We start from the raw sequence: 26,775 nt of genomic DNA on the forward strand, positions 1-26,775 counted from the left end.
GAGCCTGGGTGACATGATCTTCTGGCCTTCCCCAGGTACCCCTTGCCCATGGGGTGAGGTTCAGGTTTCTCTGGGCTGACCTGAAGCTCCAGCCTGGTTTCTTGACTTCCCCAACTCTGGCAGTGCCAATAGCGCACACATCTCTTTCCTGTATACAAGATGCATCCTGGTATATTTCCTCACCTTTTAAAGCAGAACCCAATGTCCCCTCCTCCAGGCAGCCTTCAGGGCCAGCAGTGTCTAGTTCAGCTTAGTCTAGGGGCCTGGCTTTGCACCCCAGGTACAGGAGGCACTTGCAAACACACATACATACTCAGCATTTGGAGACCTCCTTTTCCAACTCTCCCAGGACATGGAGGTAAAGTCCATGGGCTGAGTCTGGTTAGCCTCCCAGTCACTGAGAATTCAATGGAGGCGTGACCCTGACCTGCATGGTGGGGTGCCTGGGAACCGCTGGCTGCCCACAGCTCCCCCCCTTGCTCAGGACCCCAGCAAGGGTCACCTCTTTGCCCGACCTGGGCACAGCATCTATGGAAGGGGAATGGTGGCATGTGTCACCCAATTTGTGCTCTCCTGTTGAGACCGTCCCAGTCCCTGAAGCCCCCATCGAGACCCTGCCGAGGTCACCTGCACCACAGCTCCCAGTTTCTCCTGACAGCATTGATCAGTCTCAGATTGTTAGGGGTTCACTGCCACATCCCCATCCATCTGATTCACAGTTGGTGCTCAGTGTTTGCTGAATGCAGGCTGGCTCAGGAGCCTGATTCTAGCTTAAGTCGAGCCCATGAGCCCACATGGATTGAGCAGGACCCACTGAGCGCATATGTGGGACAGGTGGGTGAGCTGTGGTCCCCTCACATTCAGTCTCTGATACTTCAAGCATGGTTGCAACTGAACAAGATCCCTGGGTATTTCTGCACAAACGTGAGGTGCTGGCTCTGGAGAGATGGGTAGCTCTCAGCACACATCTTGGCCCGGGCCACCCACCCTCCTATCCTCTAGGAGGTGACATCTTAGCACACAGCTGTCCCACAAAGGCATCAGCTCCAGCAATGTGTGTACATCACAAGTGGGACCCAGGGCAGCTGGGGCAGCTGGGCTGCAGCCATCACTGGCAGGGGGGACCACTTGCCAGGAGGTGGGAAGCATAGGTGTGCCCTGGGGAAGGCTGGGCCCTGCCTGGAGACCCCTCCCCAATTCTCTCCCACAGCATAGTGCTAGGCTGGGAGGGCCTGCCACTCCCCTGGCCCAGGCAAAGGTCCAGGTGGTGTTCCGGGATTCCTTGGGCGCTGGAGAGCCTTCACACAGCACTGCATCCTCACCGCCCAAGCCAGTCCAGCTGCAAGAGGGGTCTCTGGTGATGGCACAACCAGGCTCCCACAGTGGGCAAGCACTGGGACTTTAATACATAGCATGACACTCGAGACAACGGGAAGGGCAGGCAGAAATGCAGTCCAAACATTCTACAGTACAAGAACGCTCAGTTGGTCATCTGGAAAGTGTGTTTGTGTTTCTCCAGAATACTCAGTAGTAAGGCCGTCTGGGGTTGTTCTGCAGGAGGCAAAAAGATAAAAGGGAAGCAGGTTAATGCTAAAGAGAGAGGGCAGTTCCTCCCATCCAGAACCTTCTAGGGGCAGCTGAACTCACATCCTTAAGTTGGGAGGACCAGCTTTGGGGAGGAAGGGGCTCAAATGCAGGTGGAGTGGTGTGTGAGGGGGGTTACTAGTGAGACCTGGCCTAGGGAAAGAGGGACACTTCTGTTACAGCACTGCCACCCCACTCCTGTGGACAGTGAGGAACCACTGGCCAAGACAGAGCAATGTGGGGAGTAGGGATGCACGCACCAGGGGGTTGGGCCGGAAGCGGTAGGCCAGCATCATCCTCTTGCGAAAGGCCTCGTACTCGTCATCCTCCTTAGAAAGCTCTGCTGGACGGTCAATGCCAAAACCAGCACCATCCACTGTGGTTGTGCCCCTGCAGGGGACAAAAGGGGGGTGGTGAGCAGGAAAGCAGGTGGGTACCAGGGGAGAGCAGATGTCCAGCCTGAGCTGGGACAGGAAGGCTTAGTCCCCCTTTCTGCCTAGGATCATCATCAGCAACAACTCGAAGTGGGGCTGTGGGGGCCATGCAGGTAGTGTTGGGCGGGGGAACATCTATGTGGGACACATAGGAGGAGGAAAGAGCCTGAGCTGGGATAGCAACCAGAGTTCACAGTTAGGTCTGACTCTGGCCCAGGGACAGGACTAGACATGAGCCCTGGGCCTTTGTCTGTTTGGGACATGCTCCACCCCAAATCTACATCAAGGGCCACACTCACTTGTTAACCGGGTTCTTGATGCCCTGGCCCTCGGAGCCTAGCCCATCACCCTCCTTCCAGCCCATCTTCATCAGCATCTGGTAGCCAATGTTCTCCACCGTCAGCTTGAACTCCTTGTACTCAGAGTAGTCGGGCTCACGGCCTTCCTGTGGGGCCAGGCAGCTGTCATCCCCCAGGGCCCAAAACATGTCCCATATGGCCTCAATGGCCACTAGCTGGGACCACTGGACCATCTGACCATCTGCCTCCCACCTCAGACCAAGCTTCTCCTCCTCAGGGTTCCCATGGTCACACTTAGTGCTCACTGGCAACCAAGTCAAAGAGAGCAAGGTGACAGTCACACAGGCCTCCTCTCCATGGGCAAGATTAATGATTCACCCGCAAAGAAAAGCCCAGGTTCTGAGGGTGATTTGTTACACGTAGTGTGACAAAGATGCCATGGTCAACTAGGTGATGAGCCTTCGTGCCCATCAACTGTCTCTACATGTGCATAGGAGGAATGGTGAACTCTCGTTCTGAGGAGCCCAGTCTGTGGGGGCCTGTGCCTAAGAAATGCTTTGCCTGCACATTGCACTTAATTGGTTCCACTGGAAGCAGGATTTCCCAAAGCCCGAGGAAATGTTTCTAAAGTGGCAGCTGAGCTATTTGTGATTTCCCCAAACAGACGATGTCTGCCATGAACAGATGCTTCCTGTGGGAGGGGGCCTGGTTCCTCCTGTGTGTGAGGAGGCCACCTGCTGGATAGGCCCACAGCATGGGTGATGCTTGGGGACTCTCTGCTCACCTTTAGGGCTTTGAATGTCTCCATGAACTTCTCTAGCTCATCTGGTGGCAGAAAATCTCCAATGAAGTGCTTCCCCCGGCCCATCTTCGTCAGCTGCTCAGCCCACTCTGCCGAGATAGATAGAAAAGGTAAAAGGAGGAAGGCGAGAGCAGCCACAAGGGAGGAAGGCAGCTGATAGAGACCCTGGCCTGAATCACCCTGCTCCCCCAGGGCAGCCTTGCACCACTCCTTTTACTACTGAGGAAACTGAGGGACAGAGAGAGAGGAGCCAAGTCTTGTGGTAAGTGGGGCTTCTAACTTCCCCCCACACTGGTCCCCAGCCTGGTGTCTTGGCACACCCCGAGTCTTGTCCATCTCCATGCGCCGCAGCTGGTGCTCCCAGGTACCCAGCTCGCTATCCACCTCCTCGTCACTGTCATAGCCGTGCTGGTGCTGCTGTAGTGCCTTTTCCCATAGCAGCTGCATGTCCTGCATTGCACGCTTGTGCTGCATGATCATGTCGTACATCTGCTGCATCTGTGGGGCAGCACATGATGTGAGCAGGGCCTGCACCACATGTGTGCAGGAGGGGCCCTGGCCTCCCCTGTGCATGTCAGGGATCCCTCCCTGGGGCAGGCATGTGAGCAGGGCTTGGAACAAGTGCTTAACAAGGCACCAAGCCCTGTGCAAGAATCTGCCCTGATCACCCAAGTCCCTGTGATGAGCAGAAAGGTCCCTCCTCTGCGTCACCCAAAACTGGAAACCATCATCATGGAATGAATGAGGGTAACTCAGGCTCCTGACCCCTGGGAATGTTAAGGGTGATATGACAGGGCTGCTGGCCTAGAGAAGGTGGCCAGGATGAGGTGTCCCCAAGAACTGACAGGCCAGTGCCTCTAGTTCCCAAGGGAGGCAGCAAAGAGGCTGAGCCGACCCTCATCCCAACACTGCCCAATACCAGCTGAGTAACCCTCATATCACTCAGTGCACCCAGTGTTAGCCAGGCCTGTCCAGGACTAGATGCTAGAGGGAACTGGATGGAAAATTTAAGACCATGGAGTGGGAATAGCCCACAGGCACTATGTGGAGTAGCTACTGAGCACCAGCTGTGGGGGTTGACAGGCCAGCATGAGGAAGCCTGAGCTCTGGGCCCCGATGCAGGCTGGGGTTGGCATTCCATTGATAGGGAAACTGCCTGCCCAGGAGCCTCTCTGCTGACCACTGCACCACAGGTGATGGGGGGTACAATCTGCCACCAGCAGCTGTGGAGCCTGCCCCACCCTCTGGCCTTACCTCCTGCTGCTCCTTCAGTTGCTTCTTTTGGGCATCTGACAGTTCCGTGACGCCCACTAGGCCTACGGGCTTCCCCTTCTCATAGCCTAGCCCCTTGAGGTCCTGAACTGGAAACAAGACACAGGCAAGTCAGTGATAGACACATGGGCCTGGCTCTACTCTTGTGTGCGGTGTGGAATCCACTGGTTGACAACACCTGAGGCACATGGAGCATGCACAGCAAGGTTCTCATGTAAGTTCAGTTAGTGTCCCATGTCACATGAGGACCAGAGTCACACCTTGCACGGTCATGTTTACCCAATTTCATTCCCATGTGCCCTCTCCAGAAAAGTCCCACATCCTCATGTTGCAGATGCCAACACCAGAATTCAAAAGTCAGGGCCTCAGTTAAGGTCATATGACTAAAGGGTGACATGGTAGGGATTTTGCAGAGCCAGAGACATGAAAGCAGAGATGAGAGTGCACGTGCACACCTGCACACTCACAAATACTGGCTCTTGGAAGTAAGTCCTATGGAGGACAGACACCCAGTACAGACATACACAGATGCAGAGTCTGGTGTAGGACTCAGCTTTGTGGCTCTCTTAGCTTCTTCTGGGGAGACAGACAGCTGTCCTCAAAGCATTTATTTTGGCATCAGCTTCGGAGCTCAGCTGGAGTTCCAGCAGTACTGATCCACATGAAGATGCTATGAAGGCCCATCCGGGTGGTGAGAACAACTAGCCCTCAGGTGGTGGCTTCTGGGGGAGAAGCCAGTCAGAGGGGGTGGAGAGCTTCCTCTAGGAAAGATCCCAATGGCTGGGGCTTCGCCAGCAAGAACCAACTGCAGGTGCTCTGTGACCCCAAGACTGCACCTCAATCCCTCCTTGAAGGTCTGTGGGGGCTCTGAACTATGTGGGAGCCCTGTGCAGAAGGCTTTCTATGACAAGAATGAATGCAAGTACTTTAAAGCTTAAGGGAGACAACAGGATCTATCTACATACCATTTATAAGAAACTCAGTTTAGATACATAGATACAAAGATACAAAGGGGTTGGAAGTAAAAGAATGGGGAAAAAAAACCATGTAGATAGTATCAAGAGAGAGCTAGGAAGGGTAAACTAGTCTCAGACAAAATAGACTTAAAGTCAAATAAGATTACAATATATTGACTCAATGGTGAAAGACTGAAAGGTTTAGGTTTCCCCTTAAGATGAAAGAGGCAAATATCCCCACTTTTGCCATTTCCACTCAACATAGCACTGCAAGCCCTAGCCAGAGCAATTAGGCAAGAAAAAGACATAAGAGGCATTGAAATTAAGAAGTAAAATTGTCACTATTTGCAGATGACATAATCTTATATGTAGAAATCCCTAAAGAATCTACAAAAAGACTGTTAGAGCTGATAAATGAATTCAGCAAATTTGAAAAATACTAATCAATACACAAAAACTAGTTGTATTTTATAAACTAGAAATATATAATCCAAAAATAAAGTTAAAGAGACAATTCCATTTACAATAGCATCAAAAAGAATAAACCGCCCAGCTGGCATGGCTTAGTGGTTGAGCATCGACCCATGAACCAGGAAACGGTGGTTCAATTCCCAGTTAGGGCACATGTCTGGGTTGCAGGCTTGATCCCCAGTAGAGGGTTTGCAGGAGGCAGCCAATCAATGACTCTCATCATTGATGTTTCTATCTCTTCCTCTCCCTGAAATCAATAAAAACATAATTTAAAAAACAGTAACAAATCACTTAGGAACACATTTAAACAAGGAGGTGCAAGGATTGTACAACAAAAAGTACAATGTTGGCCCTGACTGGTTTGGCTCAGTGGTTGGAGTGTCGGCCCACAGACTGAAGGGTCCAGGGTTCGATTCCGGCCAAGGGCACTTTTCTCGGTTGCAGCCTCAATCCCAGCCCTGGTTGGGGCTCATGCAGGAGGCAACCAATTGATATGTCTCTCTCACATCGATGTTTCTCTCTATCTCTCTCCTCCTTCCACTCTCTCTGAAAAGCAATGGAAAAAATACCCTCAGGTGAGGATTAAAAAACAATACAAAACTACAACATGCTGGAATAAATGAAGACCTAAGTAAATGTAGAGACATCCTGTGTGTTCACAGATTGGAAGACTTAACTATTGTTAACTACCCACAGGGACCTACAGATTCAATGCAATCCCTATCAAAATCCCAACAGTGCCTTTTGCAAAACTGGAAAAGCCTATCTGAAAATTCATGAAAATTCAAGCCCGCCTGGGCGTGGCTCAGCAGTTGAGCGTTGACCTGGGATCCAGGCGATCGGGGTTCGATTCCCGGTCAGGGCACATGCCCGGGTTGTGGGCTCGATCAATGACTCTCTCATCATTGATGTTTCTGTCTCTCTCTCTCCCTTTCCTTTCCTCTCTCTGAAATCAATAAAGTATATTAAAAAAAAAAAATGAAAATTCATATGAAAATTCAAGCCCGCCTGGGCATGGCTCAGCGGTTGAGCATTGACCTAGGATCCAGGCGATCGGGGTTCGATTCCTGGGTCAGGGCACATGCCCGGGTTGTGGGCTAGGCAGCCGATCAATGACTCTCTCATCTTTGATGTTTCTATCTCTCTCTCCCCCACTCCTTTCCTCTCTCTGAAATCAATAAAGATATATTTTTAAAAAAAAAAGAAAAAGAAAATTCAAGGGACCCTGAATAGCCAAAGCTTGAGAAGAATAACAAAATTGGAAGACTAACACTCCTGATTTCAAAACTTACTACAAAAGTACAGTGATCAAAACAGCGTAAAGACAGACATACAAACTAGTGTAACAGAACAGAGCCCAGAAATAAACCTTTACATCTATGGTCAACTGATTTTTGACAAGGGTGTCAAGACCATTTAGCAGGGAAGAACAGTCTTTTCAACAAATGGAACAACTAGATATCCACATGCAAAAGAAGAAAGTTGGACCCTTACCCTACATCATATATAAAAGTTAATTAAAAATGGATCAAATACCTACATTTAAGCCCTGGCAGGTGTGCTAAGTGGTTAGAGCATCAGCCCACACACCAAAGGGTCATGGGTTGATTCCCAGTCAAGGGCACATACCTGGGTTACAGGTTCAATCCTCGGCCCTGGTCAAGGTGCACACAGGAGGCAACCAATAGTTGTGTCTCTCTCACATCAATGTTTCTCTCTCTCTCCTTCCTTTCTTCTCTCCCTTCCACTCTCTCTAAAGATCAATGGAAAAAACATCATCGAGTGAGGATTAACAAATACCTAAATTTAAGAGCTAAAACTATAAAACTCTTAGAAGAAAATATAGGGGCAAATATCTTCATGACCTTGTATTTGGCTATGGTTTCTTAAATATGACACCAAAATCCCAGGCAACAACAACAAAAATAAATTGAACTTCATTAACATTTAAAACTTTTGTGTATCAAAAGACAATATTAAAAGGGTGAAAAGAAAACCCAAAGAATGGAAGAAAATATTTGCAAATAATATATCTAAACAGGAATTAATACCCACAATACACAAAGAACTCCTACAACTCAACAAAATGAAAAACACCACAATTAAAAAGTGGAAAAAGAACTAAAACAGACATTTCTCCAAACATGGCCAATGAGCACATGGAAAGATGCTCAACACTAACAGTCACTAGGGAAATGCAAATCAAAACTACAATGTGATCTCACTTTATATCTACTGGGACGACTATAATAAGACGAGGATGTGAAGATATTGAAACTCTTGTGCACTGCTGGAGGGAATGTAAAATGAGGTACCTGCTGTAGAGAATAGTTTGGTTTCTTAAAAAGTTAAATGTAGCCCAGCCAGTGTGGCTCAGTGGTTGAGCATCGACCCATGAACCAAGAGGTCACTGCTTTGATTCTCAGTGAGGGAACATGCTGGGTTGCAAGCTCAATCCCCAATAGTGGGCGTACAAGTGGCTGCTGATCAATGTTTCTCTCTCGTCGATGTTTCTCTCTCTCTATCCCTCTCCCTCCCCCTCTCTAAAAATTAAAAAAACATATTAGAAAAAAAGTTAAATGTAGAATCACCATATGACCCACCAATTCCACTCCTAGGTATACACACAGGAGAACTGAAATCCGGGATCCAAATAGTATGTGTATGAGCATGTTCTCAGCAGCACTAGTCACATTTGCCAAAAGGTGGAAACAACCTGGGTGTCCACTGACAGATAAAGGATGAACAAAAGTGTAGTCCATTCACACAGTGGAATATTATTCACCATAGAAGGAAAGGAAGTTCTGACACCTGCTACATACAACACAGATAAACCCTAAAAATTTGATGCCAGACCTCTTGACAAAGCCCACCTGACAGGGGTGAGGGGGTGGCGTCTACGTCTCTCTGCACCAGCTCAGCAGGTGGGAGCTCCACCTTGTCCTCCTCAGGCCCCCATCGGCTCTTCCGCTTCCTCTTCACAGTGGCTGTGGTGGCTGGCTTTCCATGGATAGCTGGAGCTGGGGTGATAGCAGGCGAGGGAGCAGATGAAGCGAGGCAGGTGGCAGTGGGGAGCACAGATCCTGACGGGGTCTCAGGAGGGGGTTTGCGTTGAGGGCAGAGCTCGGGCACCATTTGGATGCCTGTGGGGCCCGCCCTTGCTTTCCGGAACTCCTCAAGCTTCTGGCGGTAGTATTTGTACCCCTGGCTGCTGGGTTCGTATAGAAAGCTGCAAAGGAGAGTGGAGGGGCACACTGTCAGCTGGAGCAGGAGTAGTGTGGGTCTTGTGGAAGCACCCCCCAGGTCAGCCAGGGTCACTTCAAAGTCTCCACTATGACCTCCTGCACTGCCAGGCCTCAGTGGCTGCTGGCTCTAGTAGCCCAAACTTGAAAAACAATGCCACAGCCTGTCACAATACCAAAGGCCACACCAACCCCCCATTCCACCTTTATCGGGCACCTGTTATACCATCATTAATCCCCTGCTTCCAAGGAAAAGGGGCGGATTCCCTCAGATCTGCCCCAGGTTCTGCAAAGCAATTCCCCTGCTGTCCTAGAGGAGCACTAGTGCCTTCAAACCCAAAAATTCTGAGATGCGGGAGGCACCTGGTACTAGAAAGGTCAGAATTTGCCCCAAACTGCACAGGGCACTTTTTTCTGATGCACCTGTGAGAGGTGTCAACAGCAAACAGAGCCAAAAGAAAGACAGTGAACATCGGAACAAATGGGGACCTGGACTCAAACCCAAGGGCAAAAGCCCCTGCCTTGCTGGAAGTCACAGGTCCCCTCAGTCCCCTAAGGGGTGGTCTCCCCACCCCAAGTTAGGAACAGATAGCACTGAGTTCAGAGCTGGCAGAGCCTGCAGCTCCCTCTGCACCTGCCTGGTATCTCTCAGACTATGTGCGTCCTGAGCCCACAGTCCCACCCCTGGGGTCCACATAGGAGGGAAGAGTCATAGCCCATCTCCATGTAACAAAACCTGTGTATATCACAGGTCACATGGCCCTCAACAAGAAGGGGCTAGATCTACATTCACAAACCTAAAGGGATTACAAAAGCAACATTCAATCTCAGGGATGCTTTTCCTTTTGTAAAATTGCTTTTGTATAAAGACAACAGAAAGAAACCCCACACGCTGTTTCTATGTGTCTATACAGAGAGCCAGGAAAGGGGTAGAAGGACCCCTAGGCATGCTAATATTGGTACCTAGGGTGGTATGGAGGGACAAGGAGATGGCAGCATCTTCTTTGTACTCCTGGGTCATGACACAAGCATGTACACCCTTTAGAAAACCCAGTAAGTGACATTGGTAAAAATTATAGGAAACAAAGGTCAATAAAATCGTTAAGCCTCTAGTCAGGCTAAGAAAAAAAAGGAAACAAATTACTAATCACAGAAATGAAAGAGGGGACATCACTACAGATCCTATAGACATTAAAAGGGTAATAAAGCATTACTATGAACAACTCTATGCCCACAAATTTGATAACCCAGATGAAATGAACCAATTCCTTAAACGACACAATCTGCCAAAAACTCATACGAGAAGAAATAACCTAAAAAGGCCTATTTCTATTTAAAAAAGTTGAATCAGCCCTGTGCAGTTGTTGCTCAGGGGTTAGAGCATTGACCTGAGGACCAAAGGGTTGCGGGTTTGATTCCTGGTCAAGGTCATGTACCTGGGTTGCAGGTTCAATCCCAGACCCCAGTTGGGGCGTGTGCAGGAGACAACAAATTGATGTGTCTCTTACATTGATGTTTCCCACCCCCCTTCCACTCTCTCTAGAAATCAATGGAAAAAATATCCTTGGGTGAGGATTAACAGCAACAACAAAAATGTTGAACCTGTAATTAATAGCCCCTAAAACAGAAAGCCCCAGGTCCAGGAGTTCACTAGTGAATTCTACCAAACATTTAAGAAGGAAATTATACCAATTCTCTACAATTCCTTTCAGAAGACAGAAGCAGAGAGAATACTTCCTAACTCATTCAATTATCCTAATACCAAAACTAGACAGACATTACAAGAAAACTACAAACTAATACTTCTCATGAATATAGATGCCAAAATCCTCAATAAAATATTAGTAAACTGAATCTACTAACGTATAAAAAGCATTATACATCATGACCAAGTGGGACTTATGCCAGGCATATAAGGCTGGCTCATCATTTGAAAATCAAGTAATGTAATCCATCACATCAATAGGCTAAAAAATAAAAATTACAAGATCGCCCAGCCGGGCGTGGCTCAGCGGTTGAGCATCGACCTGGGATCCAGGCGATCAGGGTTCAATTCCCGGTCAGGGCACATGCCCGGTTGCGGACTTGATCAATGACTCTCTCATCATTGATGTTTCTATCTCTCTCTCCCTCTCCCTTCCTCTCTCTGAAATCAATAAAGATATATTTAAAAAAAAAAAATTTACAAGATCATATCGATAACTGTAGAAAAAGCATTTGATAAAATCCAACACCTATTCATGATAAAAACTCTCAATAAACTAGGAAGAGACAAACTTCCTCAACTTGATAAAGTATATGTACAAAAACACCCATAGCTAACTCATACTTTTTTTTTTTAATATGTCTTTACTGATTTCAGAGAGAGGAAGGGAGATAGAAACATCAATGATGAGAGAGAGATATTGATCGGCTGCCTCCTGCATGCCCCTTGCTGGGACTTGAGCCTGCAACCCGGGCATGTGCCCTGACTGGGAATCAAACCGTGACATCCTAGATCATAGGTCCATGCTCAACCACTGAACCATGCTGGCTGGGCACTAACGCATACTTAATGGTGAGAAACTTGGAAACTTTCCCACTAAGAACAGGGACAAGGCAAGACTACCCCACTTCACCGATGCTTTTCAGCATCGTACTGGAAATCCTAGCAAATGTAAAAGATGAGAAAGGGAAACAGGTTTACTAATCGAGAAGGAAGAAATAAAATTGTCTTTGTCTGCAAATGGCATGATAGCCTTACACAGAAAAAATATACGAAAGAATAGAAAAAAGGCACACACACACACGCACACAAACTCCTGGAACTAATAAGCTATTATATAGCAAGGTTGCAGGGTATAACGTTAATATACAGAAGTCAATCACTTCCCTATAAACCAGCAATGAATAAGTGGAATTTGAAGTTAAAAACACAATACCATTTACATTAGCATTTAAAAACATGAAATACTTAGGTATAAGTCTAACAAAATATGTACAAGACCTATATGAATAAAACTGTAAAACTCTGATGAAGTTCAGCCAGCGTGGCTCAGAGGTTGAGCATCAAACTATAATCCAGGAGACCAAGGTTCCATTCCTGATCAGGGCACATGCCTGGGTTTCAGGCTCAATTCCCAGTAGGGGGTGTACAGAAGGCAGCCAATCACTGATGTTTCTATCTCTCTCTCCCTCTCCCTTCCTCTCTCTGAGATCAATAAAAAAAAAACAAAAAACAAAAAAACTCTGATGAAAGAATTCAAAGAATAAAACAAATGGAAAGATATTCCATGTTCATTGATAGGGAGACTCCATATTGTCAAGATGTCAATTCTTCCCAACTTGATTTCTAGATTTAATGAAATTCCAGTAAAAATGCCAGTAAGTTATTTTGTAGATAATAACAAAGTGACTCTGAAGTTTATACTCAGAGAAAAAAGACCTAGAATAGTCAACATAATACTGAAGAGCAAGGTTGGAAGACTGACACTACCTGACTTCAAGGCCTACTGTAAAAATACTGTATCAAGGCAGTGTGGTATTGACGAAGGAACAAACTGATCACTAGAACAAAATAAAGGACCCAGAAATAGACCCACATTAACATAGTCAACTGACCTTTCACAAAGAAGGAAAGACAGTCTTTTCAACAAATGGTGCTGGAACTGGACATCCTCATGAGAAAAAAAAAAAGAAACTAGACATAGACCATACACTCTTCACACAAAAATTAATTAAAAATGGATCACAATCGGGCTGGCATGGCTCAGTGGTGGAGCATTGACCTATTATCCAGGAGATCTCGGTTCGATTCCCAGTCAAGGCACATGCCTGGGTTGTGGGCTCGATCCCCAATAGGAGGCCTGCAGGAGGCAGCTGATCAATGACTCTCATCACTGATGTTTTTATCTCTCCCTCTCTCTGAAATGAATAAAAACATATTTTTTTAAAAAAATGGATCACAGACCTAAATGTAAAATGTAAAAATATAGAACTCCTAGAAAATAATATAGGAGAAAACCTAGATGACCCTGGGTATGGCAAAGACTTTTAGATACAATACCACAGGCATAATCCAAGAAAAAGGAACTGATAAGCTGGACTTCATTAAAATTAAAAACTTTTGCTCTGTGAAAGACAAGGTCAAGAAAATGAGAACACAAGCCACAGACTGGGAGAAAATAACTAAATATATCATACTATCCAGCAATCACACTCCTTGGTATTTACCTTAAAGAGATGAAAATTTATGTCTACACAAAAACCTGCCCACGGATGTTTATAGTAGCTTTCTTCATAACTGCCCAAACTTGGAAGCAACCAAGATGACCTACAGTAGGTGAATGAATAAACTGTGGTACATACAGATAATGGAATATTATTCAGTGCTAAAAAGAAATGAGCTATGAAGCCATGAAAAGACATGGAGGAAACTTTAGTGTGTATCACTAGGTGAAAGAAGCCAATCTGAAAAAGCTACATACTACATGATTCCAGTCATATGACATTCTGGAAGAGGCAAAACTGCCAAATCAGTAAAAAGATCAGTGGTTGTCAGGGGGTTAGGAAGTAGGGATGAATACTGGATCACAAAAGATATTAGGAGATCATTCCTCCTTAACACCAAAGTTAACATTTGGGTGTCCTTCCTTCCAGTTTTTTTTTTCCAGTGCAGATTTATCTGAAGAGAGCTGTGGTTCTAATTTCTGTATCCTGATTTTTAAAAAACTTTTTAACCCAACATAAAGCTTTCTCATTTAGAATGCAGTGGAATGTGGTGGCAAAGGCACTTCCACTGACCTGCCTCTTTGCCTGTTTCCTCACTTGTGAGAAAACAGCACACTTGTAAAGAAAAAGGTGGCTCACACAGGTGATGTGTTAGAGATGCAGTTATAGGAGTTTAGCCCACTGGGGCTGGAGACATTCAATGTGTTACTAATTTTTCATAACTATGGATGATGCTGTATTTAACATTATTTCTGGGGATGGTATCTCAGAAGTGGGATGATTGGTCAAAGGAATGGGTGAACAGTTATAGCAGACTGTTTTCCAAAACACACAGCTGCTGGGGTATGTCCAGACCACTTGGGGAATCCAGAGGGCAAAGGGCTAGAGCAGCAAGTACACTAGGTGGCTGTTTGATCTGTGGGAGAGAGGAGCTGTCTCACATCTGACCCCTCATGAAGATTAAACAGGCCTTATGGTATGAACCTACATACCCTGACCAGGCCCGAATACCCAATCATCTCCCATTTACTCCTCCCTAGCGAGCAGAGCGTCGAATGTGGTCCCTCAGGAGCTCACCTTCAGCCACTTCTCTGCAGGGCACCCTAGGGTCCATCCTCACCCTAGGTACCCCCCCCCCCCCATAGCTATTCCCAACCCCTTAGCAGCCTTCCGCAAACCCCCTGTGCTTCAACCCTCAACCTGGAATGATTGATCACCTTCCATGACTACAGCCAGTGATCCTGGAAGCACAGTTGACCCCATCACTCCCTATACAGACCCTCCAAAGGCCCTCAATGAACACCCGAGTCCTCTGGGACCTGGCTCTGCTGGGCTCCACAGCTGGTCTGCAACACAAGCCAATACTCACCCTGCACCCCAGCTACACTAGCACAGCTGCTTCACTCCTGCATAGTGGTCCTTCTAGATACCCTCCTGTTCCATGTCCAGCTCCCGTTGGCTCACATGTAAGAGACTGGCTGCCTGCCTAGCATCCACTCTTGCTTCCTTCCTCCTGAGTCCCTGATGGTGTTTCTGAATCAACCAGCCCAGGTGGCTGCTGCTCCTGCACTTTTTGTTATAGTCACCATCACATCTCTTCACTAACTGGGTGAGGACTTGTGTTATTTGTGGCTAAAAGTGTCCTCACAGGTGCATCACCCCACACTGGGTTCAGTGTCCACCTCATGAGTCTCTGCCAGTACCACCCTGCAGCAGTGCTTGCCCCTCCCAACTCCACAGGCAAAGATCAGGTACTAAACCCAATGAATGAATGAGTGGCTGAACAGACCTAGCCTGAAGGGCTAAGGTGTGACTTCATGGCTCAGGACAGTAGCGGGGCCAGGCTGCTTGTCCCATCCCGTCCGTGGAACCTGCATACAGGCTAGGGATTCCCACTCCTCAAAGCCTGAGGTACCAGATTCCTGCTTTCTTGTTATTCCCCTCATTGTAAAGGTGACACCCTAAGAATACACACAGTGAGCAACATAGTTCTGTGAGGTTGTCCTGGAGGGCATGTCATGCCTCGAGCCTGGGGCTGCTGTCTGTGTTATAAAGGGAGCAGGGTAAACACTAGAGACTTTCTCAATGAGGCACTGGAAAAACACAAGGCTCCAAAGGCCCCCACACACCCGCCTCAGAGACAATTCAGGACAGCAATGTGCACACTTGGGGAGTACCTGTAGGGTGGGAAGGCTGGCCTCTGGGGTCAGAAATTCCTGGAGCTGAGTCCTAGCCCTGCCAGCTTCTCACCACAGGACCCTAGCCTGTCTCAGGAACATGCCAAGCCTGTGATCAGGGTGAGGGGTTACCTCCCTGGTGAGTCCCTCCTTACCTGAATGCCTGGTTCTCACGATTGTTTTGGAGGGCGATGGTTTCCACCTCAGGACCCCCATCTGCTATGAACCTGGCCAACTTTTCTGCAAGGTTCTTGACCTCTTCATCCTCTGGGGGTGAAACTTTAAGCAGGCTGTCAGTACTGAGGCTCAACTCACCACACCCAACAGCCTAATTTCTGCTAAGAACCCCGTGGGCAACAAGAGGGGTTTATTTTAGGAACAATGCAAAGAAAAACAGGCAAATGGGAATCAGATTACTACACTGGGACCAAACAAAGAGTTAATACTACAACTTATTCCGAGCCCCCACCCTCTGCCCCTTCCCACCCATAGGTCTTGGGGGGCCTGGGACATAGGAGCAGAATGTGAGTGGGAAGGTCTGCATCAGGGCCAGAGGGAAGATGGGAGCCCCACCTTGGTCTTTCTACATCCAGGTCACATGGGGAGTTGAGCGTGGCTCTTCTCCTGGGGAAGTCAGGGCAAAGGGCCACAGGAGACACGACCAACCTCTGTGCCCCATGACAGGCCTAAACCTCAATTCCTACCACCTACCAGCACTTGGCTGGGATATTCATTACAGCTGGAGACCATCCAGCCTCTTTCCCATCCCCTGACACTCATCCCACCAGGATCTCACCAACTGATTGTTTCTGTCCCCTGGCCCCCTCAGCCCCTGCCCCAAGTGTCAGGCACTACATTTGTTTCTAGGGTTGATAGGCACTCATTGACACTTGTTAAAATGACCATGAACCAGTAGGCTAGCATACCTTCCCTCTGCCCCCTTTGCATGTACAGGGCTGAGCTCCTGAATACGACCTTGACCTTGGCCCCCAGACCTCCCATCTCCTCAGAGCACTGGCCAGGGTGGTGGCACCAGCCCCAGCTTGACCCTGGCTGCCAGGGAGGGCACAGACCTATGACATCAGTGCCACTCCATGCCAAGGCACCCTCTAGGAACCCCGATTTCACATGGGGCACAATTTGTCTACACACCTCCCCAGAACCTCCCACCCCCCTACCTTTCTGAGAGGCTGTCTGCAACTTCTGTGCTTCCTTTCTTATCTCAGCCACCTTCTTTCTGTAGTAGAGGAATTCCCTGCTATTCTTATCGTGCAAAAACCTGAAGAAGAGTTTTGCAAAACAGAGAAAGGAAGATGAGCAATGAGGACGGGTGGACTTGTGTAGCTTCTGAAGACCTGTTATGCAAAAGCAAGCTGACAAGCAAAGATGCCTTGACAGGGCCCAAAATTAAGTCTCCGAGCCACATTGGAAACTCTTGCAACCTTTGGTGTGAGTTATGAAGTGCAGGAAACAGTGTCTGGCCCACACAAGCAAGCACCCAGCCCCAGCCAGCCTCAGTCACCACGAGGGTTTTATGAGAACATCTGCACATACTGCTGTGTGGCAAGAACATTAAGTACCAGTGACCTCCCCCTCCCAGAAATACTTACGAAAATGCCGGGTTATCCTTGTAGTTCTCCATAGCTACTTTTTCTAACTCGGGGCCTCCTTCTGCCACAAAGCGGGCCAATTTCTCTATCACTTTCCGAGTCTCGATTCCCTCTGGGGGTGAAACTTTAAGGAGGCTGTCAGTACTGGGGTTCAACTCACACACCCCACAGTCAACAGGCACACTCTCTCTACGGACCACAAGGACAGAGGGGTGGGGGGAGAAGAGGGTGAAATGCAGGAGGTTGTCAGGCGTCCCCGGTCCATGCACAAAGCACTGTGACGAGAGGGGAGTTGGTCTAAATAGTCTTCACGAGACACACTGGGTGGGAGAGAAGTGTGTGAGCCTCTCAGAGGCCGAGCCGATCCAAGCTGGGAGACGTCGGAAAACATAGCCAGCCTCCCTTTTTTTTTGAAAGTTTAAGTCTTTTCTTTATTTACCAGTATTCAGTATAATAAATTGGTTCCCTTCCATCCTTCAAAGATGACAAATTCTTTTAAAATATCATTACAAACTTTGATTTAAACACATTGGGTGGGTTTCAATCCACTGCAATTAATGTCATTATAGAGGCTCAATAGTCCCCTCTGTGGCTGCTGGAGCCTCTTCAAGTTGGCTACTGAGGCCTTTAGACATGACCCCAGGCGTCTTGATGGCCTCCTGGCTATCTGCTGGAACAGGGCGCTCCAGGTCATCTCATACACTTCCTGCCCAGACCTAGAGCCAGCCATTCCTCCAAGAAGTCCTGGTTTCCGTGAGTGAAAAAGTGTTTCCAGACCACCATCTGGGTGCTAGGGAGGTTCACTGCAACGAGCTTAATCATTACCTTGGGGTTTTTTCAGTGAACAGAGGTATAAAAATACATTTTTGTGTATTAGCCTCCCCTTTGAGCCACATGGAACTTGGAACTTGCTTTTGTCTTTTTTGCTGGCCTGTTTCTGAGGCCAAATGTCTGCCATTATACAGTCATGTCCCTTTTGTAAGAGCTCCCAAGAGAAAGTTCTCGCTGTCAGTGCCTAGGAATGTTTGCTCCTCTTGGCAATGGGGCTAGACACTGAGCCTGTGGCCAATCTTATTCCCCTTGTTGCTTGGGCTGCCAGGAAGCTGGGGGAAAAGGGAAGGGATATGTGACTTCACCCTCCTCCTTTATGCCTGACAATGACCTTGACCTGATTGCCATTTATAAGCACAGGTGCTCTTCTGAGGCCTCATCAACAGCAGGTCCTAACAGGCCTCAAGGGCCTTGAGACACCCACTGCCCCATGGCAAGGTATGTTCAGAGCTGCCAGGGGACCTCTCTGACGAAACACCATCCTCCCTGGCTTCATTCTAATGCTCCAGACTTCAAGGTTCGCCACTGATCTACTCAGATACATGACCTGAAGCTGGCACCCTCATCCCAGAGCAAAAGGGGTTTAGAGGCTATTATGGCAGACCATATGGTTACTTCAGTCTGTACTCAGTCAGGGTGACATGACCATGCAAGCCAGCTTGGGAAGAAGTGGCCTAAAGCTCCACATGGCTCAGGTGGCACTGAGGCGTCATTCTGAAGGTTGACAGGGCTAGTAGTACTAGGAGTGCTACCACTGCCACCCTCTGCCCTCCTACACCTTGGAGCCTAAACTGGTTCACCTATTACTGTCCTTCCCAGGGCAGGAAAGTGAACTGTCCAACCTGTAGGCTTGTACCTCTGGCCCAAACTGGCAGGGACAGGTAACCACATTAAAAAATAGGCTTCCGGGCCTCAGAAGGCTCAGAGGACATGTACCCAGACTGGGGAACCATGAAAGGTTCTCCACATGTTGGGAGGAAAATGCAAGTGAACACTCACAGAGGATACCCTTGCACTGGCTGGAGACCAGCCTCCCGAGTAGACGGTGGGTCCCAAGGCTCCCAGGATGAAGCCCATACTGCAGCCCCTCCTCACACCCTTCCTTCACCCCATCACCCCTCACCCCAGAGGGCCTCACCTGACTGAAGTCCCAAGTACCCCACACTCCTGGCCACGTTTTCCCTGCTGACTGTGGATCTGCCCTGGAGCTGGAAGGCAGTGGTGGAAGAAGGGAAGCAGCTCCCGCACCTTACCTTTGATCTCCAGCCACTGCTCGTAGTCCTCCTCCTCATCCTCATCGGGAGACTGGAAGACACTAGGGCGGCTGGCCAGGGGCAGCTGCTTAGCGTGCACATAGTTCTTCACTTGGCTCAGTGGGCTGCTGATAAGGGGAGGCCTCTTCCCGGCACGGGGGAGTACTCGAGGTGGGACGCTGGGCACACTGGGGGGAGTATCTTGGGAGAGAAGGAAGTATACCTGTGCTCCAGCTCTGCAGTGCACCTTTCCCTGTCTTCCCACCTAATCCGAGTGCCGTTAGTCCCTGGGGGCTGGGTCCTCAGCTTCTAGCACAGCACCTGGCGGGTGGTGGGTGCTCAGAGAAGACATCACTCCCATTATACAGATGAAGAACTAAGGTTCAGAGATGCATGACTCTTTGGTTATCCAGCCCAGGACTCTGAAAGCAGCAGGTCTGGGCAACCCAGGGACACCTGAATCCCACACCCAGCTTATAACCATTCCCTCTGGTTGTCAGTGGTAAGTTGGAACAAGCCTATTCTGGGCTTTTCAAACACACCTGGTGACCTGTGACCCTACGATAAAGGGCAGCCTGTTCTCCCTGTCTCTGGGTGAATTTGGTCTAAACTTTTTTAGCTGTTTCCTAGGAAACCTGACAAAGGTCAAAGGTCAGTTGTTTCACTATTAATTTTCTTAAAATAAAAATGAGCTCTGACTGGTGATTGCACAACCATAGTTATGGGTGGGATCCCCAAGGGCAGTGATTCTTATCCTGGCAAGTCTCATGGACTCCTGTGGGCCAGGCAGCTATGAAAGAGGGCCCCCATTCCTCACACCTGAGTTGCTCCTCTGACTACAGCCATGGTCCCACAGCCCTGGGCCTGCTTAGTCCTGGTCCCCATGCTCCTGGACTGAAACCTCGGTTGTCTCTGCTCCTATAGGGTAAGCACTTTGAGAGCAGAATCCATGCTCTCCCCCTGGGTGTTTAGTGTGGAGATGAGCTCAATGAATTTGGGATGAGAAGAACAAGTCTGAGGCAGCACTTGCCATTTCTGGGAAGCCAGGGATCCCCAGGAGGAGAGAGCAGGCAGCATGAACACGAGCACGAGCCTGAGCCTGAGCCTGAGCCTGAGCCTGAGCCTGAGCCTGAGCCTGAGCCTGAGCCTGAGCCTGAGCCTGAATAGGAGACAGGATGGAAAAACTCCACTCACCTGTGCTAGTCTGCGCCTTCTGCAACTTCAGAAACTGCTGCAAAAAGCTGCCATCATTGGCAAACTTGTTGGAAACGGAAGAGTTGTGTGCGTTTGCAATTCTAGACCCAAGACAGAAGACAGAGAGGGTAAACTTCTAATGGAGGGGCTAGGGCATGCCTTGCCTCTCTCGGCCCCACATCCACCAAGTTCTTACCTGGTAGAACCCAAAACCAACCCCCAGAGATGTCTGGGGACTGCTGAGTGCACAGAGCAACTTTCAGAGTAGTAAGATGGGAACAATCTTGTTCTAGTCAAAACAATACTACACATATTGATGTCAACTCTATCCAAATATTGACCCTCCCACTCCAAATGGCCTCCTCGACTTAGAACCACCTGCTCTCATTCTGCACAACCCCTATCCTACCTGCTATAAACTAATTATCTGGGCTGTTCCTGGCTCCCATGTCTGTATCCTCAGCTAGACTTTAGAATTCTCCAAAAAGGGCATGTGTATGTGTCTGTACGGTGTCTGACTGTATTTCTGGGCCTGGGTCTGCCAGCACTTCTGTGAGGAATACACACACACAGGAAAACACCCAAAGCAATCTCTTGGTGGGAGAATTACAGGGGGATTATATATTTTTATTTTTTCTCTCTTTTTACAAATAGTATATTTTACTTAAGAAAAATTTTTAAATCTATTTTTAAAAAATCAGCACAAAAGCAAACCCAGGGGCCTGTTTAATTCAAATTCATCTTCCCCTATCATAAAAGTAACAGAACTCATTATGAGCAAACGAGAATGCAAAAAAATTGAAATATAGAAAGCAAAGGGAAAACCCAAGTCTTCCCACCTCACAATAGCTACTATTAACACTTTGGTACAGTATTTCTTTGATTTGCCCATAAATTAGAAACAGAAGAAAATAAGGCTGTGATCATAGAATATGCCCTACTTCCTCCATTTTCTATTATAACATACCATCCTGCACCAACCTCAAAAATTCTTCATATATATAGTTTCTCAAAGCCGAGTAACAACCCATCATACAGATACACCCAATAGAGAGTAAAGCTCAGGGATCCCACAGGTCTAGCTTTTTTCCTTTAAAATTAACTTTTACTAGAAATGTTTTAATGGAGTAACAATGGAAACAACCTAAGTATACAATAAGGAGCACTGATTAAATAAATCATGGAACATTGACAAGGCAGATGGAGCAGCCATGAAGAGTTAAAAATTTAAAGATAAAGCAATCATGTGCAACATTAAATGAAAAACAAAAAGTCAGGGTGTTAACAATATTTACAGTATGGTTGTACTTACGTTAAAATATAATTGAACTTAAAATTGTTAGAAACACTGCCCTGGCCAGTGTGGCTCAGAGGTTAGAGCATTGGCCTGCACACTGAAGGGTTGTGAGTTCAATTCCCGGTCAAGGGCATGTATCTCGGTTGCAGGTTCGATCCTAGGCCCAGGTCAGGGCACGTGCCAGAGGCAACCAATTGATATGTCTCTCTCACATCAATGTTTCTCTCTCTGCCCCCCTTCCTTCCCTCCCTTCCACTCTCTCTAAAGATCAATGTGAAAAAATATCCTCAAGTGAGGATTAACAAACAAACAAAAAGTAATGAAGCCTTCACAAACGCTATGTGATGAACCCTGAAAGCATTATGTCCAGTAAAAGAAGCCAGATACAAAAGTCCACCTATCATATAAAATATCTAGAATAGGTAAATCCATGAAGACAGAAACTAGATTAGTGGTGATTAGTGGTTACCAGAGGAGCTGGGGGAGGAGTAATGGGGAGTGATGGCTACTGGGTATGAGGTTTCTGAATGATAAAATGTTCTATAGACAGTGGTGATAGTTGCACACTGCTGTGAGATGCTGTGAGCATACTAAAAATCATTTAATTGTAGTTTAAAAGCTCAGTTTTATGGCATGTGAATTATATCTCAATAAGAATAGATAAAACCCAAGAACTATGATGGCTCTGAAGAGTTATAATTCAGGGAAAAGTTTTTCTTTTCAACAGTGTGTGTGTGGGGGGGAGTCCGGCTGGTGTGGTTCAGTGGTTGAGGAACCAAGAGGTAACAGTTCAATTCCCAGTCAGGGCACATGCTGGGTTGTGGGCTCGATCCCCTGTGGGGGTGTGCAGGAGGCAGCTGATCTGTGATGTTTCTCTCTCAATTGCTGTTTCTATCTCCCTATCTCCTATCCTTTTCTCTCTCTCTCTCAAAAAAAAAGTGGGGGATGCCTTGGCTGGTTTGGCTCAGTGGTTAGAGCATCAACCTATTGAATGAAGGGTCATGGGTTCGATTTCTGATCAAGGGCATTTACCTTGGTTGCAGGCTCAATCTGTGTGTGCAGGAGATAACCAATCGATGTATCTCTCACATCAATGTTTCTCTCTGTCTCTCCCCCCACACTCTCTAAAAAGAAAAAATCATTGGAGCCCAGCCAGGTGTGGCTCAGTGTTTGAGCATTGACCTAGGATCCAGGAGATCGAGGTTCGATTCCCGGTCACAGCACATGCTCAGGTTGCGGGCTTGATGCCTAGTAGGGGGTATGCAGGAGGCAGTCAATTGATGATTCTCTCTCATCATTGATGTTTCTAACTCACTATCCTTTCTCCTTTCTTCTCTGAAATTAAAAAAAAAACACCTTTTTATTTATTTATTGAGAGAAGAAGGGAGAGGGAGAAAGAGAAACATGGATGTGAGAAACACTGATCGGCTCTCTTCTACTCTCCCCAACCTGAGATCGAACCCACAACCCAGGCATGTGCCCTGACAGGGAATCAAACCTGTGACCCTTCAGTGCACAGGACAACACTCACCCAACTAGCAACGTCAGAGAATAAAAACGTATTAGGGAAGAAAAAAAAAAAAAGTGGGAGGGGGTGCCCTGGCTGGGTGGCTTGGTTGATTGGAGCATCATCCAGTACACCATAAGGATGCAGGTTCAATTCCCAGTCAGGGCACATAACTAGGTTGCGGGTTTGATCCTGGTCAGGGCACGTACAGGAGGCAACAGATCAATGTTTCTCTCTCAAATCAATAAAAACATATCCTCAGGTGAGGATTAAAAAAAACAATCAGTTAGAACTCGGTCCTGATACGCCAAGGTTGCAGGGTAGATCCCTGGTCAGAGCACATACAAGAATCAACCAATGAATGCATAAATAAGTGGAACAACAAATCAATGTTTCTCACTCTTTCCCTTCCTCTCTCTTTAAAGTCAAACAATAAATAAAATTTTTAAAAAATAGTGAGGTGGGGGAAGCAGCACACAAAATTGATAACAACTTTGTAAAACAAAGCAAAAAACATGGGAAAGGAATATTATCAAAATGGTTGTCTTGAAGCAACTTGAATGTTTATTTCCTCAGCAAGAAATTTTAAATGTTGGTGTTCTATGCTCTTATTTGCATAGCTATTTGTACCATACACCCACCCATATGATGTTCCCCTTCAGCTGCCTGATCCTGGAGCTGTGATTCAACAGTCTCCAGGAGACCCTCTTGGATGCGATACAAGGCCTTTCCCATCTTGGTACAAGTCATTCCATAAATCCCAGGGATGAGAACCCACCTACTGACAAATCACTCAACATCCAGTCACCATGTTCCTGGGTGCCCTGGAGGTACCAGACTCTGGGTTCCAACAGGAATAAGGTCTAAATCCTGCCCATAAGGAGAAGCCTAAGACTCTTAGAAAGGTGGGAGCTGGGACAGAACTTTGTGCAGGGTTAACAGGATTCACACTTTACACCACATAGGAAAGGGGTTGCCTCTCTGTCAATCTCCAGTCTGAAACTTTTGGACCTTGTGATCCTGATTATACCACCCCTGTTCAAAACTCTTGGGTGCCTAGTGTTTCTAAGAACAGGCAGGAGGAAACCCTGCCTGAGCTATCTCCTGCCTGGCTCTGGAACAGCCCCTCTGGTGCAGCAGTTCGGGCTGCCTAATACATAGGAGGCTCTTTCCTCTTCTTGCATTCTGCCAGCAGGCCTTTCCCTGCTTCCTCAATGGACTGGCTCTGCCTAGGACTTTAGAATGCAAAGTCTCTTCTGTACCGCTATAGTGGGAACACACTGGCTCATGTTACCCACCAGCAGCTCTGGGGGTAGAACTGATACCCCTTTGGTGAGGGCAGAGATGAAACCTGGGTTTTTGCTCTGTGCTATACCTCTGACCCCTGGCCCACAGGTTGTCAGAAGAAACTGCTGAGTGAGAGTTGGCAGGCCATTCACTGAGCTCCCATGCACCCCTTGTCTCTCTCCTGACATACTAAGCCTCCTGATAGAGAGCACCTGTGTCACTCCTTGCACCATCAGGCTGTGGCTGGGTGCAGATATACCATGACTGCTCTTACAAGCAAATCCCTCTGCCCGTGACCCTCTAAGACCCAATTCAGCCTCGGAGTGCACATACTCGCCAGGATGTGGGGACTGAGGGCTGGCCACCTGATTCTGCTTGGCTTTCTGTTCCATTCTGGCTTCAATTTCCCGTTTCTTCTGAGCAATGAGCTCTTCCTGGTGAAGGATGTTCATGTTCATTTTTCCAGACTTGGGAGGAGCAACCCCAAACCACCGGTTAGCCTTTCCTGGAGAGGGAAAAGAAACACATCAGAAATCACCTTTGCTTCACAAACATGCCCATTCGTTCATTTATTCAGTAAACATTTATCGAACTATGTACCAGGTGCTCTGCTAGGTGCTAAATAAGAGAGACAAAGCCTCTGCCCATGTGGAACTCAGGTCTGGCTGGGGAGACAATAAACTTGTAACAAAAAAGTAGCTGCAAAATCATAAGAACTCTATGCTGGAAACCAAAGAAGGGTAGAGAATAAGAGAGGAGCACCTATAGCTAGTGCAGCCAGAAAATAACCATTTGAAGAGGGAGCACTTAAGATGAAACCATAAAGAGCCAGCCTCCTGAAAAGCCACATAGGGAACAATCTGGACAAAGTAAGGTGCAGTTGCAAAAACCAAAGGCTGGATGAAGCCTGATGCATCCAAGTACCAGGGAGGGTCCAGTGTGGCTTGAGCAAATTGTTCCAGGAATGAGAGTGCAAGAAAGGGAGTCTAGATTTTACTTTAAGGTCTTTGGGAAGTGTCAGGGAGTATTAAGCTGACAATATCCAATAGGTATTTTTATTTTTAAAATCATTGACTCTGACTGGAGAGAGTGCATAGGCAGCAAGGAGACCAACAAGGAGGTTCTCTGGCTCCAAGCAAAAGATGATGGTGTCTTCAAACATGGGCATTAGCTGAGATGAAGAAGACAACTTGAAGTTTCCCCATGGGACTCAGAGTAAAATCCAAATTCTTAAAGTCAATTTTCAAGGTCCTGCCAGAGATGGCCGCCCTCCCCACCCTTGACAGTCTTCAAAATGGCAAGCCAGTCCCATCCCAAGGCCTTTGAACTTGCCATTCCCCCTCTGCGTGGAAGGCTCTGCCCCCAGACTTCCTCATCTCAAATATCTTCTTTCTGCTCAAAAAGGCCTTCTTAGATCACCCAGTATTGACAGCCTCCAGCCCCACTCTCTCACATGGTAACCCTGTAAATATTTCCTCTTGGTGCACTGTCTGACACCCAATAGAAAGTAACGTTCAGGAAGGCAAGGCTGTTTTGATTACCACTGCATCTCCAGCGCCCAGCACAGTGCCTGGCACACAGTGAGTATTTGCTGAATGAGTAAATGCATCCAGTTTGGGGTGGCTAGGGCTGGCAGAGAGGGAAGGGTAAGGCTTGTGGTAAAGTGGAGGCTCGAAAGACCCAGGAATATACGTATCCAGGAATGTCTGAGAGCAATTCGGAAAACAACTTTTCCAGAAAGCAGCACACAGGCCAGACGGCAGCTGCTATGAAAAGTGGGGCGCAGGAGAGCCCAAGGTTGCCGCTGTTTCGGAGAGCAGAGTTCGGAGGAGCTCTGAAGGTGTTTTTTTCCGGAAAGCGGCCACAGGGCAGACCCGGTGTCCGCCGTTATGGAAGCCAGGCGCCCTCAGCAAACCAGGCCCGGAGTGGGGGGCAACAACTGGGTCTGAGATCTCGGTAGACCGCGGAGGTGCAGAACCAGCCGCTTCGGGCCTCCCAGAGGCTGAGGCGAAGGGCCGGCGGGTTGGGGTAGGCTCAGCCGGAGGATGAAGCAGCGACGCGTAGCCAGGAGGACCCAGGCGGGCTCCAGAAGGGAGAAGGGGGCTGTTACCTGCAACATCCCGGTTGTCCATCTTGAGACTCATCCAATCCCACAATGCTCTGGCGCCACCTCAGGAGGCATATTATAGTGCGCACGGCTTAATGGGAGATGTAGTCCATGTTGGCCAGCCACGCCCTGCCACTGAGGGGACACCTGGGGCCTTTCTCCCAGGAACGCAAATCTCAGCCTATCGGCAACATCTGGTTTCAGGCCCGCGGACCAGAAGGCGTCATCTTTTTTCACACTTTC

General features: G+C 47.8%; 1 protein-coding gene across 1 annotated transcript; it reads right to left on the reverse strand.

The window, feature by feature from the left end:
• Positions 1-1,358: 1,358 nt before the first annotated feature.
• Positions 1,359-26,639, reverse strand: SUGP1 (SURP and G-patch domain containing 1). The gene is made up of 14 exons (XM_016210783.2): positions 26,536-26,639; positions 24,759-24,930; positions 20,335-20,435; positions 19,141-19,341; positions 17,057-17,180; positions 16,625-16,725; positions 15,602-15,725; positions 8,692-9,047; positions 4,374-4,480; positions 3,440-3,617; positions 3,102-3,208; positions 2,318-2,463; positions 1,845-1,974; positions 1,359-1,551 (listed from the first exon to the last, which is right to left on the reverse strand). The coding sequence occupies exons 1-14, from the start codon at positions 26,567-26,569 to the stop codon at positions 1,525-1,527; spliced, it is 1,908 nt and encodes a 635-aa protein (XP_016066269.1). The 5' UTR covers positions 26,570-26,639; the 3' UTR covers positions 1,359-1,524.
• Between the last annotated feature and the right edge of the window lie 136 nt (positions 26,640-26,775).

The sequence above is a fragment of the Miniopterus natalensis genome, chromosome 4 (assembly GCF_054644295.1).
Source record: "Miniopterus natalensis isolate mMinNat1 chromosome 4, mMinNat1.hap1, whole genome shotgun sequence".
NCBI lineage: Eukaryota > Metazoa > Chordata > Mammalia > Chiroptera > Miniopteridae > Miniopterus > Miniopterus natalensis.